This window comes from Falco peregrinus, chromosome 3 (genome assembly GCF_023634155.1).
Source record: "Falco peregrinus isolate bFalPer1 chromosome 3, bFalPer1.pri, whole genome shotgun sequence".
Taxonomy (NCBI): domain Eukaryota; kingdom Metazoa; phylum Chordata; class Aves; order Falconiformes; family Falconidae; genus Falco; species Falco peregrinus.
The window spans coordinates 59,133,035-59,149,397 of record NC_073723.1 but is presented as its reverse complement, the minus strand read 5'-3'; the positions used below and the strand labels follow the sequence as shown (position 1 = coordinate 59,149,397).

The 16,363-nt window shown below is 40.7% G+C and overlaps 1 protein-coding gene across 4 annotated transcripts in view; it reads left to right on the top strand.

The window, feature by feature from the left end:
• Window positions 1–16,363, top strand: part of MYOM1 (myomesin 1) — an 81,388-nt gene that overhangs the window by 57,116 nt on the left and 7,909 nt on the right. For all 4 annotated transcript variants that reach the window (XM_027785326.2, XM_013298412.3, XM_027785323.2 and 1 more), the window contains 12 exons: window positions 3,600–3,736; window positions 4,584–4,728; window positions 5,353–5,412; window positions 5,682–5,749; window positions 6,317–6,430; window positions 7,095–7,182; window positions 7,936–7,974; window positions 8,068–8,173; window positions 9,913–10,076; window positions 11,489–11,525; window positions 11,827–11,849; window positions 13,476–13,531. In XM_027785326.2, the coding sequence (XP_027641127.1) occupies window positions 3,600–3,736; window positions 4,584–4,728; window positions 5,353–5,412; window positions 5,682–5,749; window positions 6,317–6,430; window positions 7,095–7,182; window positions 7,936–7,974; window positions 8,068–8,173; window positions 9,913–10,076; window positions 11,489–11,525; window positions 11,827–11,849; window positions 13,476–13,531 (1,037 nt within the window). The remainder of the gene's footprint in view (window positions 1–3,599; window positions 3,737–4,583; window positions 4,729–5,352; window positions 5,413–5,681; window positions 5,750–6,316; window positions 6,431–7,094; window positions 7,183–7,935; window positions 7,975–8,067; window positions 8,174–9,912; window positions 10,077–11,488; window positions 11,526–11,826; window positions 11,850–13,475; window positions 13,532–16,363) is intronic.

The following is a 16,363-nucleotide window of genomic DNA, read 5'->3' as shown; positions in this document are numbered from 1 at the left end:
GCTACTGGTCTAGCATATAGTAAGTCTGTATAACAGCTGGAGAATAAGTATCCCATTGGCTTTGTTTCTTCTGTGGAACTCAGCACACCTAACCTGATTTGAAAACCAGAATTTGAAAAATTCTCTAAGTTTGCTCCAACTGAATTTAACATAAGTTAAATTTAAGCTTAACAAAGCTGTAGTAAATTCTGCTGTAATTATATATATATATATATATATATATATGCAGAATTATCCTGACGAAATGAATTCCTCCCCTCTTTCCTGTAACACTTGACAATATGAACAACCTTCCTGCTGTTTAGGGTGGTATATTTGTCAACCCCACAGACCTTCCATACCTTTGTGATATCCTGATAGTAGCACAACTTGGTTATTTTCACTGGAATGTAATTTGAATAATTTGGAAAAAAAAAATTGGATTGTGTGATGAGTCCTGTTATACACAATGAGACAAGATGTGAACCTGGTCTCATGCTCTCCCACGGCATTCTCTTCTTTTTCATTCTAGGCACGAAAACTCTTGCTTATGTTTTAACATCCTCAGCTTTGCATATGCACTGGTGGCACCTCTGCCAACTCAGCCCACGTTGCGCCTCTCAGCCCAGTCAATACTTGGATGCAGAAGTGGCCTTTTTGCCCACATCTTCTCTCTCATTTCCTTCTTGTCTTTTCCATATCAGCTCTACTCTTCTCATCATATTATATCACCTTTTGACAGCTTAATGACAGCCCAAGCATCCCCTTGTTTACTCCTGCTCCTCCCAGTTCTTTCCTCCTAATTATATCTTCACATTTAAAGACAGTCATCACAAAACCTTCCTGTTGTTGCATGTCCTGACGTGCCCTGACCCTTCTCTTCTGAGTGCTCTTCCATGCTCTGTGTTCATAACCAATGTCACAAAATAAGCTCCTCAGGACATAGATCATGTCTTCTTTTTTTTTTTTTTTTTTTTTTTTTTTTGCATTGTACTAGGTAACAGGACACTTCTAGTTGTGTATGAGCTTCCAGGTAGCACAGGCAATAAGGGAGATCACTGCAGAATATATCTTTAAGGAGGAAACTATCTTACTTGCTTTGGCCATTCCAGGCCCTGTGGACACTAAAAAAAAAATAATACTACAAACAGAGGTTGAGATATACCTGGCTATGCCTATGAGGCTAGAAAAATAATGAGCTTCTATGGATCAATGTGAAACCTTAGTCATATCTCCAGATAATATGTTTGAGGATTACCCAGCTTCTTTAAAAAAATTAGTTGCTAGGCATTTCTGATTCAACATGAGCTCCTGTGTGTTGCATTGTTTGTATTTCTGAACTGCACTTAATTGTAACTTCTGCTTAGAAATATCTGCAGCCTTACAGAATGCAACTAAGTATGGGCATGATAGTGTACTGGTGCTAGGTAAAAATGAATTGTTCTAGCTCTTCAATTGAGCAGCTGCCTGAGGACTCCCTCTGAAGTCCTCAGAGTAACTTGTGATGCTATACAAATCGGATGTAAAACCTGGCAAGCATGATGGCTGGAAAATGCCTAAAGTGGCTGTCAGTCAGTGCTTATGGAAATAGCTTAAAATAAGACTTTTGCTCATGGAGGACTGTAATGCAGGTTTGTCCAGTTCATTTGGGTGGAGAAGTGAACAGCCTTTTCCCAGAAAAGAATTCTCTTGCATCCTTTCAGCCCTTTATTTAACAGCTTTTGAGACACTTTCCTCTTTTCCCTGTTAGAATAAGATATTCATAGTTAATTACATGCAAACCAAGTGGGTGTTTAAAATTGCCATAGAGCTGACAATGAGACAAAAGCAGTGCAGCCTGATATCTATTCACACCTTCTCCCTCTTACTTCCACTGTCTCCCATAGTATTTCAGTCGCTTTGTTTGGAGAAATTATGCAAGACCTGAGATTCCTTCTGTTTCTTATGAGCAAAGTGATGTGCTGGGTGAGAAAGCATCACATGCACCACTTGCACTGCTGAGGCACACTCCTATGGGGTCGTTCTTTGCCTTGCTCCCTTGTGGTAATGCCGTCCCTTCAGGCTCCAGGCTTTCCTCTTTCTGGTTAAGCCTGTGTCTTTTTCATAGAATCATAAAATCATCTAGGTTGGAAAAGACCTTTAAGATCATCAAGTCCAACTGTTAACCTAGCACTGCCAAGTCCACCATTAACCATATCCTTAAGCACCGCATCTGCGTGTCTTTTAAATAGCTTCAGGGATGGTGACTCAACCATTTCCATAATTCTCTTTTTTCCCCTCACCTCCCAGAAGCCTTATTTTCACCAGAGATGGGTCCTGTGCTGCTCAGCACACCCGCAGGTGTGGGAGGGCGTAGATGCGGCAAAGGGGTGAGCGTGGGAAAGAAGGACGTGGGGGGTCCTTACTCTCAGACTTTCTTTGGCAGTGGGATGGGATGGCAGCTTTGCTCCAGAAGGCACCCCAGTTGTTTAGTATGGTGCCAATGGAAAGATGAGAGTAATTAGACACTGCTTCAGTCCCAGTCCTCTCTTGCTGTAGCTGGGCCTTTGCATATACGGAGCTAAAAGAACCAGCCCTGCCCTGGGATTTGTCTGGGAGGTGTGTCTTTACACTATCACCAGGCTATATCATCAAGCATTTTGCAATGTGTTTGTACACTGTCCTCAGCTGTTCCATGTTACACCCTAGCGATGCAGACTTTACACTGCTGTGAAAGTGGAGACTGGGGGAGAGTTCACATACAGCATACGTACTTCCCAGAGTATGATTTCTGTGAAGAACCTGAGCATTCACTAAGACAGCTAAAAATTATGGAAGCCAATAAAATGAGCAATATCAGAGTCTAAATGATCATGTTTAATGTTGCTGATTAAGACATCTTAAACGAAAAATTAAAGTGGATGCAAGCTGAAGGCTTTTACTAACAAGAACAAGGAAAAATGGAAAAAAAATTTAAAAGATACTAATATTATCTATGGTATAGTACCCTTTACACTATTTTTTTCCTGCTAAGACAAATAATTGGTCCATATGTAGGGGTTTCCATTATTTATAGGTAAAGAAAATGTATTGGGGAGATCGAGGGTATGTTATGATACATGGTAAATTCTGGAGGTAGAGGTACTGCTCAGCAAAGGATCAGAGTGCTTACAAAAATATCCCAACCTGCAGCTCAGCAGCTGACTTTCTAATCTGGCTTCATGCTTGGGGTTTATTTTTGTGTTTTTTTCCATTGGACCAGTTCACTGTCTTAGAGCAATATTGTTAGGCAACTCATTAAACATGGGTCTGTGCCATACAGACTCACATCATGCTGCAGAGATAGTTGCAGTTTACCTTTGAAATAGCCTGGTATCAGAATGGAGCATAACTCAAATCCTGAACACTTCCAGTCTGTACAGACCTAGTGATTGAAGGATCAAAAGATTAAATATTGACTCTCATCCCATGTATATGTGGGTGGAGAGGCATTCTGTCTATATGAAGAGCTGTCATAAGTTAGTTACCTTGCATGCAGTACCTGAGTATGAAAGGAAGAAGTGGTGTTCTGAGTATAGAAGAAAATAGTTGTTGGGGCACAGGCAAAGTATATGCCTTATTCTTTTCTTTCTTCTTTGTAGCTGTCCCACTTGCCTCTGAGTTGGCAGTGGAAATTTTGGAAAAAGGAGAAGTGAGATTCTGGTTGCAAGCTGAAAAACTGTCTGGCAATGCAAAGGCCAACTTTGTTTTTAATGATAAGGAGATTTTCAATGGAGAGGTAAGCCTTTTCATTGCTCACATGTGTTTGCATTTTTATGAGTATCAATGAATATTAATGTCTCTGTCTCAAATATACTTCCAAATAGCGTTCCACATTAATGCATTTTCATGAGAAATAACATATGTAATTGAAAGCATCATTAGAAAGATTTTGTCCATAGTTCTGAGCTCCAGATGAATTCTACTGGGCGCAGTTTATAAAGTGGAGTTAAATGACTTCCTGCCATCCTTGTGAGTATCACGTTCCGTTAACTAGTGGCGATCATACGAGTTCCTGCAACAAGGTAGTCCCAGGTAAGCAGCTACTGTGGTCTTGAAGGAGTCACTGCAGTAGCCCAGATTCATCCTGTCTCCTTCATCTATGGCCCTAGCAAACCTGTGTGCTTGGTTCTCACCTCTCTTTGCTGTTTGGAGGAATTTATTACAGCAGAGCATGTTACTCCCACAGACATGACATGGCATGCTTTTGTTGCAACGCTGATGTCAGGTAGAAGGCAGAGATGGAGCATTCTACACAAAAGCTTGTAAAAGTATAACCATCTTCAAATAAAGTGTTTTTCTGAAGAGGTGCAAATCTAAACCTTTCTAATGAAAAAGAACATGGTACATGCATACAACAGGCATGTCACGTGCTTGTATAGTACCATTAAATAGGCTTCACCTTTAACAGATTTCTTATTTATTTGGTTATACATTTAAAGCTGGAGCTAGAGATAGCGGGAATCTGAATAAGTGGGAATCTGATTAAAGAAAGCAGAATTTCACCAGAAGATACTATATAACATTTGACAAATATTTATCACTCTGATATCCATTAATCATTGCTTTACTTTCCATTCCTGAAGAAATATAAAATGAAGGTGGACCAGAAGACTGGCCTTGTTGAAATGATTATGGATAAACTCGAGGACAAGGATGAAGGGACTTATACTTTCCAGCTGCAGGATGGAAAAGCAACCAATCAATCAAGCCTTGTCCTAATTGGTGATGGTAAAGTGATCTATATTATGCGGTAGGCTGGAAAAATTATCCTGAGGTTACCTCAGCTGTCATCTTCACTTTCCACTGTTTTCAACACTAATAGATGTTCCAGTGTTTTTTCATGCCATATTGCTTGCCTGCCTCGTATAGTACAGGGCATGTGTGTCAACTGAAATTTTTAAAGTCCTGGGAGGGAGGGGAATTGTTACAGAAATGTAAAATATTGCAGCCTGCCATGGTTTGGTTTTCTATGTGTGGAACGAAAATTTCTAAAAAGCCCATTCAGCCAGGAGCAAGTAGTTGCACCTCCTAGAGCTCATGCAGCTTGTTGACTCTGGTGCCACTCATTTGCCTTCCTATTGAGAGCAGAAAGTAGCTGTATGATCGGGGGTTATGCTTCATCAGACATGACACATCAAACTTCTGATGACTGCAAGCAGCTAGGAGAATTGAGTTAGCCATAATCAGCTTCTGACACTTTGAAATGTTCAGTGAAAACCTGGCCCTATGGCAGGATTCTCATTGACCTCTAAGGGACAGAGCTGCACCTAACTGTTACAGTGACATTCAGCACCGTACAAATGGCACACCATGTCTAACCTTGGATTTTTTTTTGCTGGTTTTAATTCCTAGTATTCAAGAAGCTGCAGGATGAAGCAGATTTCCAGAGAAAAGAATGGCACAGGAAACAAGGTGATAATATGGTTACTTATAAGAATCACACATGTGTTAGTCTGTTAAGAGTTTGTTTATATTTCTATATGTTAATTTTAAATAGATGTTTTTTGTTGTTATATGGTTGCTTATCTTCTGAAGGAGAAATAGGAAAATAAAACCACATTAAAATATAACAGTATTCTTGTCAAGAAAAACACATTTGTCTTTGGTTTTGTATCATGAATAGCATTGATGTGACCTTTAAAAATATTTTTTTGTTATAATACATCTGTATTTTTATACAGGTCCTCATTTTGTGGATAAACTGGGATGGGAAGTTACGGATGACTGTAACGTGATGTTGAAATGTAAGGTAAGGGGCAAGGAAAACATTGATTACAATGTTCAAAGCACTTTGACCTACCACTACTTAGATGATGAGGGTAGGAAGGGACTATAGATACACCCTTTGCTTTTGTACTCCCAGTTGCATATTGGATACCGACAGAGCCTCTGAAGGCTAATCACGCTGGGGCAACTGCTCATTGTGTGTAACGAAATACCTTGGAAGATAGCTTGAACTTTTTTCTCCAGGTCTGTCAGCCACCCATTCAGGAAAAGGCACCTGAATAGGAATGACAAGTCTTTGTAAATCCTGGGACTTTCTCATTTTTGGCCATCATTGGATGGTAGAAATCCCCTGGGCAGGATTCACTAGTTCCCTGGGCTCCTTGAAGCTGTTGGCAGTCCTTTTTCTTTCCATCCCTGCTGTTTTCCCTCTTGCATCCCTCATTTTAAAATGGAGGCCTGCAATAACTCACTCTGATCAAGTTGTAAAGCTCGCTGTCCTTTTATGAGAGATTGAACAAGCTGGCCCATGTACTAAGTTCCCCTGCTCAAATGAAGAGAACAATTACAATGTGGTTTTCATCCATCTTAGGTGGCTAATATTAAGAAGGAAACACACATTGTATGGTACAAAGATGACAGGGAGATAATGGTAGATGAAGAACATGACTTTAAAGACGGCGTGTGTACTCTGCTGATATCAGAGGTGAGTGACTGTCCTTGTTAGCCCTCAGCTGAAGTCAGTGTTACGAATTCAGATGAACGATACGATCTAATCTAATATTTCAGCAGAACAATCAAAAAAGGAAGTGGGTTTTCAAAATGGAAAAATGAGGCATCTGCGTTCTAGCTGGAGCAAATGTCTGTCTATAACTGCTTGTTCAGATTGTCAGGAAATGATGACAGAAGAGATAATAAGCTTGTCACTTCCTTTCTATGTCAGTTTAACAACAGAATGAAACCACATTTATGTTTCAAATAGCATTTGGAAAGCGCTTGTCACTCAGGCTTTCTGAGGACCACCCTCGGAGTCACCAGAGGTCTGGTCGCTACCCAGCCTTGCTGCAGGCTTGAGGGGGTGACCTGCATTCACCACTTCATTTCTTTGCTCTTGGTTCTTTGGCTGAGGAAGGGAAGAAGTGTCAGGACCCCCCGGGGCTGGAGGCTCCCCCACAGCTGCAGGCCAGGACCCCCCAGCCCAAGCCCATCCCACCACCCTGGCCAGCAGCAGGGCAGCTGGGGGGCACCGGGGGAAGCCCCAGCCTGGGGTACCTCCCTGGGGACAGGACATCAGCTGTGTTCGGGAGTAAAATCTAGACTTTTCTACAGTAACTGTTCTGAAAACTGGTCTTGCTGTTACAATATTGCAGTTTTCTAAGAAAGATGCTGGCACTTATGAAGTCATACTGAAGGATGACAGAGGAAAGGACTCCACTGAGCTACAGCTTAAGGACACAGGTCAGAGCCACTTTCTGCATGCTGTCAGCCACACCAGCTGGCAGCCTGGGTGCTCGCCTGCAAGCGGGTCCGGGGTACAAGCAATGTGTCGCCTTCCTGTGGCTTTGTTCCTCCTGTATACAAGGTCATCTCGTTAGAAAAAATGAGATTTTTCAGTTCAAATAGTGTTTGAATGCAGCTTATTGCATCTGGATTCTGTCTAATTTTGGAAGAATATGATGACTAATGCTAAGCGAAATTATAATGGGTTTCCTCAGGGGACCTTCAGTAGTGTAAGTTTACAAGTATAGAAAGAAATTATAGAATTACGTAATTTTAAAAGATTACACATTTTTATTATGTTTTGCCATTCATTTGTTTAGGGGCCTTCCCACTCAATGTGATTACTATATATTTAAAGTTTCGCTTACGTTTCCAAGCAAGAGGCAAATAACTCTATCCATTAGAATGTATATAGATGGCTTAGCATTCCAACTGAATAGTGTCATTTACAAAAAACCCCAAAAACAAACCAAAAAGTTTTGTTCAGCTGCAGCAGTATTCATGAAGGCTGCAGTTAAATAAAGCCTGGAAATTGTGGATTAACAGGCTATATTGCTGCATTGCTTACGTTTCTAATATGCTTTATAAGGTCAGTCCGATTTCTTTTTCAACCCTACTGGTGAGAATATTTCAGAGCCAGTCCTTGTCCTGTTATTGACTTTGCTTGAGCTGCAGACACAGAGCCTTAGTCTCTGGATTTTATTTCCACAGCTTTTGCAGATCTGATGAATGAAGTATGCAGAAGGATTGGTAAGAACTTCATTCTCTCTTCGAATGAATGACTCATTGTGACACTCAATGAATGGCTGCACGGCTGCATAAAACCATGTGCTCTTCTTTCAGCTTTATCTGCCACAGACCTGAAAATCCAGAGCACAGCTGAGGGTATCAGACTGTACTCCTATGTTACTCATTATGTGGAAGATTTGAGAGTAGGCTGGGTGCACAAGTAAGTATGCAAGAGCTTTGCAAATGCCAGTGCAATTTTGGTTTTATAGATTCAGAAAGAACCTGGATATATGAGAGGGGCGAGGCCCTGGTTTCTTCTCACCTCTTATGAGTCCTTATCTCATATGAGTTAGTTTCAGTGAATTACGTCCACATGAAACCAGTACGAATCAGGTGTTGGTGGTGCAGGGCCCTCCTGTTGTTTCCCTCATGAGACAGATAGTCCCATGCCATGAGATGCTGTCAGGGCTGTGTTGCTTCAGGTGCTTCCCACCTCCTAAATGGGAGCTGCAGCTTTCCCTGAATCAGTTTTAAGAAGTGATGCAAATATAACCTGAGAGACTGACAAGCTTTAAAAGAGGCCAGCACTGTGGGTTCAGAGATACCTAGCCTGGAGGTCTGCTTGTCTAGAAGCCACAATTCATGGGAACTGGGACAAGTGGGAATGTCCTTTTAATGCATGGGTTCATGTTAGGAGGCAAAGGAAGTTCAAGCATGTGCCTGGGGCAGTAAAATCCAGACTGCTCCTCCTGTGAGTGCTAAGAACCTAACCAAGACGGACAGAAGAACTGTGATTTTTAAAAAGAATTTGAATGCCCAGCTCCCCACAAAATTAATGGGAGTTGCATATCCAGATCCATAAGACAGCTTTGAATTCTCAGCCAGCACAAACAGCACGCACTGGAAAACCCAGAAAAGTAAACAGCTTCAGATCTATTATTGCTATTCTTGCTGTTTCACTTCCTGTGGACATGGTAGTAGTTAGACTTTAGGGTGGAATCTGAATTACTTACATCTCAAGAAAACTCATTTACATGAGTTTTCTTGAGAGAATACCCAGGATGTGCTGTAGCAGTCTGGCTGTAATTATTGACACCGATGCTAACCAGAAACCTTGTCAGAGAAATGAAAGCTATTTGAGGCTTTCCTGTTTCTTGGCACCCATTTTGACCTGGTATCACCAGAGGTCCTAAGTATTTCAAAACTGCAAGTGAGTATGAAGTATTCTGAGTTTTTGCCCCTTCTCTCTTATTAATTTTTAGAAACTAGTTTTGTCTTGAAGCATATCAAATTAAACTAGAAAAAAGTGTTCTTTTCCCTTCAGTATATTCGAAATTATCAGTTCAAAGATTAAAATAAAATCAGTAGCTTATTTGACGAATATCTTTTGCCTCATCCAGGGCACTTAACTGCTTATCTAGGAAGCTGAGAAATTGATAATTTTGTGGAAGAGGATACATTTATGTCAAAATATGTTTAACTGTAAACACCAAAGCACAGCAGAGCATCAGAAAACAGCCCAACTGGGCAAACACCACTTGTGACAAAAGTGTGGGGTTTTTGTAGGTACAGCGCCGTATAGGTTTTTTTGCCCAAGCAGAAACAAACCTATGCTAAAAAGAGAAGATGAACATTTAAGGATGCATGGATTACCCTTCAGAGATCAGGCTTTTACATTTGTATAACTCTTCTGTGGCTCAGGTCATAGGCTAAGATGCATAACCTTCCTGGAAGCTCTGAGGAGAGCTAGACCTTGAGCAGGGAAAGACTGTCATACCAGTTCTGCCCAGCTGGCCTACAGCTTTAGCAAGAATTTGACTTCAAAAGTTTCATATGTTGACGTACCATTGCTCCTTGGAAATCATGTAGTAACTGCAGATGTACTCAGTGACTCAGCATGAGCAAATCCCATTTGTACTCCAGTAAACTGAAAGAGTAACGTTGCTTTGTATTTTCCAGTGATACCCAGATTAGGTTTACAGACCGAGTGAAGACTGGTGTCACCGGGGAGCAGATCTGGCTGCAGATCAATGAACCAACTCCGCAGGACAAAGGCAGATACACAATGGAACTCTTCGACGGTAAAACAGGACACAAAAAGACAGTGGATCTTTCTGGACAAGGTAGGCCATTCCCTCTGCTAACACTGTGTGTGTGGGCATTGTACTGCGTGCGGTGGGGCGGGGGTGTCAAGAGCAGGATCTCGCTACAGAGCTGTGACTGCTGGGGTTGTAGGGTCGGCGTGTGTACCCAGCAGTGTTTGTGGAGACAGTGCAACTTGTTTTCTCCAAGCTGTGCTCTTGAGTCGGAAATTATGAACAGCTTTTTCCTATTTCAAATAGGCGCTTACAGTTTGCCTACTGAGACATCAGCCCAGTTTCTGAGCTATCTTATAAACCCCCCTGTGTTGCTGGCATTGATTGGCAGTTTTAAGTACAAGCTGTAGCACTGAACGCTTTCTCTATCTCTTCCTTCCAAGTAGTAGTTGGAGGAGGAAGTGAGGGACAAGTTTGTTCTGTTTCTTTCCTACTGTATTTCTTTGATGGATATAATAGGGGTCCTTATTCTTCAGAGCTGACAAGACCTTTCATCAACATGATGAAGGACTGTTAGGGGAACAGCTGAAATTACTTGGATTGACTGTTGGAAGCTTTTGCTCTGAGAGACCTCTTGGATCCTAGGAAACAGATTAACTCCTTCCGACCTGTTGAGTTTCCATCCCCAGCCATTTCCACCCTTAAAGCTTCACTTTGGGTCTGCAAGCTGTGTAAGGGCCACAACCTTATAATCATCTCCCCCTTGCTCCTTCTGTACTCTATCTCCACTTCCTGAGAAAAGAGGTTTCTTCTTCCCTTTCAAAGCAGGAAAGGCTGACCTCCCACATGATGGTAGCCTAGTCTGAATTTACAAAGGAGACAATAGTTTGCTGTTTGGTCTGTTCATGGCCGTCAGTGTGATACTTCAGAGCAGCTGTGAAAAGCACTTGGGAAAGCCAGATGTCTTGTATTCCATAAGCCAGTGGTCTCCAAAGCAGGATGCATGCAAGATGATCTGCTGGGATGTGGGAAAAAAATATAAGAGAACTTCTGTACTGCACTTACATAATTTATAAATAAATATACATATAGTGGTAGTGTGTGCTCAAAAAAAAATTTAGATAGAGGTGTAAAGTGAAAAAAAGTTTGGGAGACCACTGCCATAAGCTATCATTTAGGTGGTGTGTTGTGGGTTTCTTCCTCTTCTTGTGAAATTATTTCAATCTATTGCTCCCCTGCTATCTCTTTGTCTTAAAGCTTGACTTTTAGAAGCAAAAAAGTGTGCTTATGTGTTCATACGTGTATATAATAGCTGCCATAGATGGCCTTTATTAGTTGAACCATTCAGTGTTTTAGGGTTTATACAATATACACCCATCCATCCATTAATATTTCTTTAATGATGTCTACATTTTAAATTTATTTCTGCATTTTAAATTTGAACTTGTGATGATTTATCTCTGAACCTACCTTTAAAATCAACTTTTCTCTTTACAAAGCATTTGATGAAGCCTTTGCCGAGTTCCAGAGGTTAAAGTAAGTATTATGCCATCTAAATACAGTAATGGCAGTCATAAAATAAAAATAGTGTTGGCTTATTTTGTGCTGGAGCTAACCATACGCTATGACTACAGAAGCCTGTAGGAGTTTTGCATGTGACTTCTTTAGTGTAACCCTTATATAACAGTTGAGTAATAAAGAAAAAGCAGTATTGCCAAATGATGAGAGAGAGTTTCCTTAATGGATTAAAGCCAGTTAAAAAGATAAGCAGTTTTTCAATCACTCTAAGTAAGCCTTAACTGAAATTGGACTTTCTTTTTGTTTCTTTCAATTCCAGGCAAGCTGCGATTGCAGAGAAAAGTAAGTGTGCCTTCTTTGACAATGGTTGCAACAAACTGTTTATGAAGGTTTTCTTCCTCTCCAGGAAGGTTGTGTGTTGGGAAAGAAAGGGCTTGTATACATGTGTATGTGCATGTGCTCATCCTAAAACAAGTTTGTCCATACACCAAGAAAAAGCATGGAGAGTGACCTTTTTGTGATTTAACATTGGTGCACATTGCAGCTAATCATATTGCAGTTATGGATTATGTTGATTTTTCCCATCTAAGCTCCTGTTGTCATTACCAGTTAGACTTCTCTAAAAATTAGCTTTATTGCTGGGATCTCTCATGCATGTTCTATGCACAAAAGTGACTTTGTTTTCAAAGATGGAGGAAATAATTTGGCTAATTCTGAACTATATAAAATGTCAAATGACTCTGCATTACATACAGAAATGGGTAAGAAAGCAACAGCAGCTTTTGCATTAAAGACAGATCCCTGAACCCCCTCATAGTTTTGCCTGTGTGTTAATTCCAACATAGCAACTAAAACAAAAGTATGTATTAACTACCCAAGGAATAAGTCATTAGAATTGAACTTGAACTATTGAGCTCAGTATTCTCCCTATTTACAGAAAAACACATGGAAAAAATGTAACACATCAAAAAAATCTCCCACTCCAGATGACTTTCAGACTTGTATAAAAATGAGGGCAGAACTGGCATTTGAAAAGTTATTGGAGAAAAGTGTGTAGAGAGATCTGAGCTAACTCCTCCTGGACATATACTCCAAATAGAGCGGAGCTTGTATATATACAGTGACCCCCTACATGTCCCAGCTGAGACAGCGCAAAGGGGTCAGTAATAGTCCTACCCTGGGCATTTAGTTTTTAACCCTGGACCATTCATAAGGGGCTGGCATGTTAAATGACTTAACACAGTCCCATTCCTGGTCTCGTAGGGTTGTTATCTCTGTGCTGCAGAGCACATCTTTTACAGAATACATTAGAGGGCAACATTCTGTATAGTCATTTCCTTCCTCTGCTAGGCTCCACCAAGACATATAACGAACAAAATCCATATTCCAGGATAAGTGCACCAAAGACTGCATGTGATCAGTTTATTTGTATTTATGTAAGATTCCTATGGGACTGAGCTTAAAACTAGATCAGGTATCAACGTCATTTACACAGAGATGCTTACAAAGCGGTGGAATTTTAGTGTTGTCACTGAGCCTGAAGTCTCTTTGTATTTAGATTAAAACCTAATCTCCGCCACTTCATTAGGTGTCATTCATCTCCTTTTGGAAACCAAAGTTTTTAGCTTATGTCACTAAAAATTTAGAGCACTGGATCTCAAAAATTCAGACTTCTTTTTGTGCACTCAGAAGTAACACTGAATTGATGGCAAAATCTGCAGGACACAGCACATGTACTTTAATTCCCTTCTGTAAGTAACTGACACCGGCTATCAACACATCTATTGCTGTGAATTCAATGGTTTTTTAAGTCCAAATGTTGTGCTAAGAATGCTGAATAGTTCTCTGCTAGTGCAGATATCAGAGACAAGTTTGTACATAAATAAGGTAAAAAACTAGAGGGGAAACAAGATCTGGGACACAGTTGATTTTGAGACACTAAAGAAAATTACTTTCATTTATTTCCAGATCGTGCACGGGTACTTGGAGGTTTGCCCGATGTTGTCACCATCCAGGAGGGCAAGGTACAGTAAAGTAACTGAAGCTTTACACAACAGCCCAACAGCTTGAATGCCTTTCAATGATGGGAAAATATTCACCTTTTTTTTTTTTTTAAAGATGCCATCTTTAAAATCTGCTACGTTATTTATTCATCCCCTGCCTTCTGTACATAATTCAGCGGTCTTGCACAGATGGGTTTATGTATTCAGGGCAGTGTCTTTTCTTAAGCATTAGATAAAAGTGAGATGACAATGTGAGCTGAAACTAAATTCTTTATATAACCAGCTCTTTAAAAATTCATGCATAGGTTTCACAGTTAGATTTTTTTTTTTGTAACAGGGTATCAGAGAAGTTTAATTCCTTTTTTTACAAAATAGCTAGTCATTCTATGTCTTTTGCAGTTAACTTCCTTGCGATGTGGCAAGATAGTCACACCCATCAAGGCTGGCTTTTAAATGGTGTAAAAGTAGTAAACCATAACAACTCAATTCTCATCCAGACAAAAGGAGAATGTTTTCTCTATTTCATCAGTGTGAATGAGAAGGAAGTCAAAAGAAGTCACTGGGGTCATGCTGGATTATATTAGCAGAGTTTAGCCGCAAGCTTATTGTAAGGCACTCCCAGAGGAACACGGCTACATTAATGCTTGAGCAAAGAACAGATGACCCAGAAAGTCAGTTCTCACTCTCACACAACCTTTTCCCAGCACGCTGCTTCTACAAGTTGCTGCTTAATAGTACTGAGACCAAGAAGCGCTTGTGCTTTGCTTCCCACTGGTCTGCCACTAGCCAGCTCCTCTTTATGGTGCGTGCGAACATTGAAATAGGGCACATGAATGTCATTGAAAACGTGTAACAGGACAGCTCCATTACAGCAGCTTCCTGATATTTCTGGCTTTATCTGGCAGTAGGTCAGCTGGGTTAGAAGCATTTGACTATAAGCTGAGCAGAAGTGTTAAGAATCTAAAATATTGATCTGAATTGCTTAACAATGCGAGATGTAGCATAGCCAACAAATAGTAGACTGCAGCAGTTCTGGGAAAATTAAGTATGTTGGCATTACAAAATGAAATAGCATTTAATTAAACCTTTCATTAAAGGATTTAGCGGTTTGGGAAATGCTGTAGAAGAAAGAAGCACTCCCATGAGAATTGTAACTGTAGGTAGAAGCCACAAAGAAACAATGAATTTGCAGATTCTCAGCTAACAGTGCTTGAGCTTGGGACCAGATTCTTATGCTGCTTTGGCAGGGGATAAATTTGCGTGGTTTTTACCAATTTTAAGCCTTCTGCCAAAAGAGAGTTAATATGAACTTGAGTATAAACTCACTATAGCAAAATGTGTAGTGTTTATAAAAAAATGAGTTGCAAAATGTTACCTAGACACACAATGTCCTTGACCACAAGGACATTTATAATGTTTGAGTAAGTGACTGAAAACCTCCCAGAACTTGAGACAAATATCCCTGACCTTATGTTTCTGGATTCAGTAGATAATGTTTTTGAGAAATGCAGCGGGACAGAGTGATCAGGGAAAACTTTACTTGTTTGGGTGGTGTTGGCTCATCTGTCTATTGTTTGCGTATATGCTGGAGTGAGGGGAATGCACCTCTCTGTTGTGTAATTCATGCAAATTGCACAGTCACCCAGGATTCTGAAAAACAGAAAATGAGGTAGCAGAGGACTGGCAATTGCAAGCTTTGATTCTGAATAGAAGTGCAGCCATAACTACAGAGCTATATGAACAGATTGGTCCCCCTGGCTTGAACTTCCAAGCATATGCATATCTCAGACTTAAACTTAACACCATGACTGTGATGCTATTTATTAGCTTTTTACATGTAAGCTGAAGGATACGTGTGAGAATAAATGAACCACTGTTTACCCAGTGTTAATGAAACAGCCTTCCAGATGGCCTAAGAGGCTTCCACTGATAGACATAAATGCTCTTTAGCAGTGTGATATAATTGGAAAAGGCTAAATGTCAGTTCATGTTAGGGAGGAATTCGACCTGACAGAGAATTCTAGTGTAAGTTTTGTGTAAAGCCAGCCAAATTAACTGTTTTAATGAAGACCTGTAAGTGAGTAAGAGGTTTTATTTTTAAAAGGAGAGACTTAGGATTCTGACAGACAGTCACTTTCAGACCTAGAAGCAACATGTTACATCCTCCTGCCTACCTACTCCCTATTCTACCCTTTGCCAGGGGTAGGTGCCCTCACAGGGAGGCTGGAAGAAGGAAGCAGGTTCCCCTGACTGAGCTGCTTCAACTCACTCACTGGCATCTTAGCCCAAACCACACATGAGTGTGAGTTTGTGCTAATATGCAAGAGGAAAGGGAATACTTGAAATACAATGACACGTTTCCTCTGCCACCCGCACTACCCTACTTGTGATAATCTGCAGTGAAAGACAGAAAAGCTAGTGGGGAGCACAAAGGGCCTGGACCTGAGGCTGCTGGTTGCTCCAGGTGCACATGCCTCAATGCCCCAGGTCCACACTTGTTATGGGAACTTCTGTGTGGAGTTCTGAAATGCTGAGATCCATTTCAAAGAGATGGGGTTTACTCACCCAGCATTTTTCAGATAGATCTGATTTCCTGACAGATTTCATTCACTAACCACGACATCCAGACAGTTTTCCCCCCCTCCCCCCTGCCCCAGGCAATCATTAGAGGCAGATGACTACTGGAAAAGGGGGATTATCTTGAAGGGGAAAGGTGCCTCTTCCCCCCAGGATTAGAGGACACACTTTTTTTTTTTTTTTTTACCAGGATAAGGATTTAAAGTTGAATACAGCACTATAATCAGGGGTTTCATTGAGTAATAAAGATATACATGAGCAAAGACAATCTCCTGC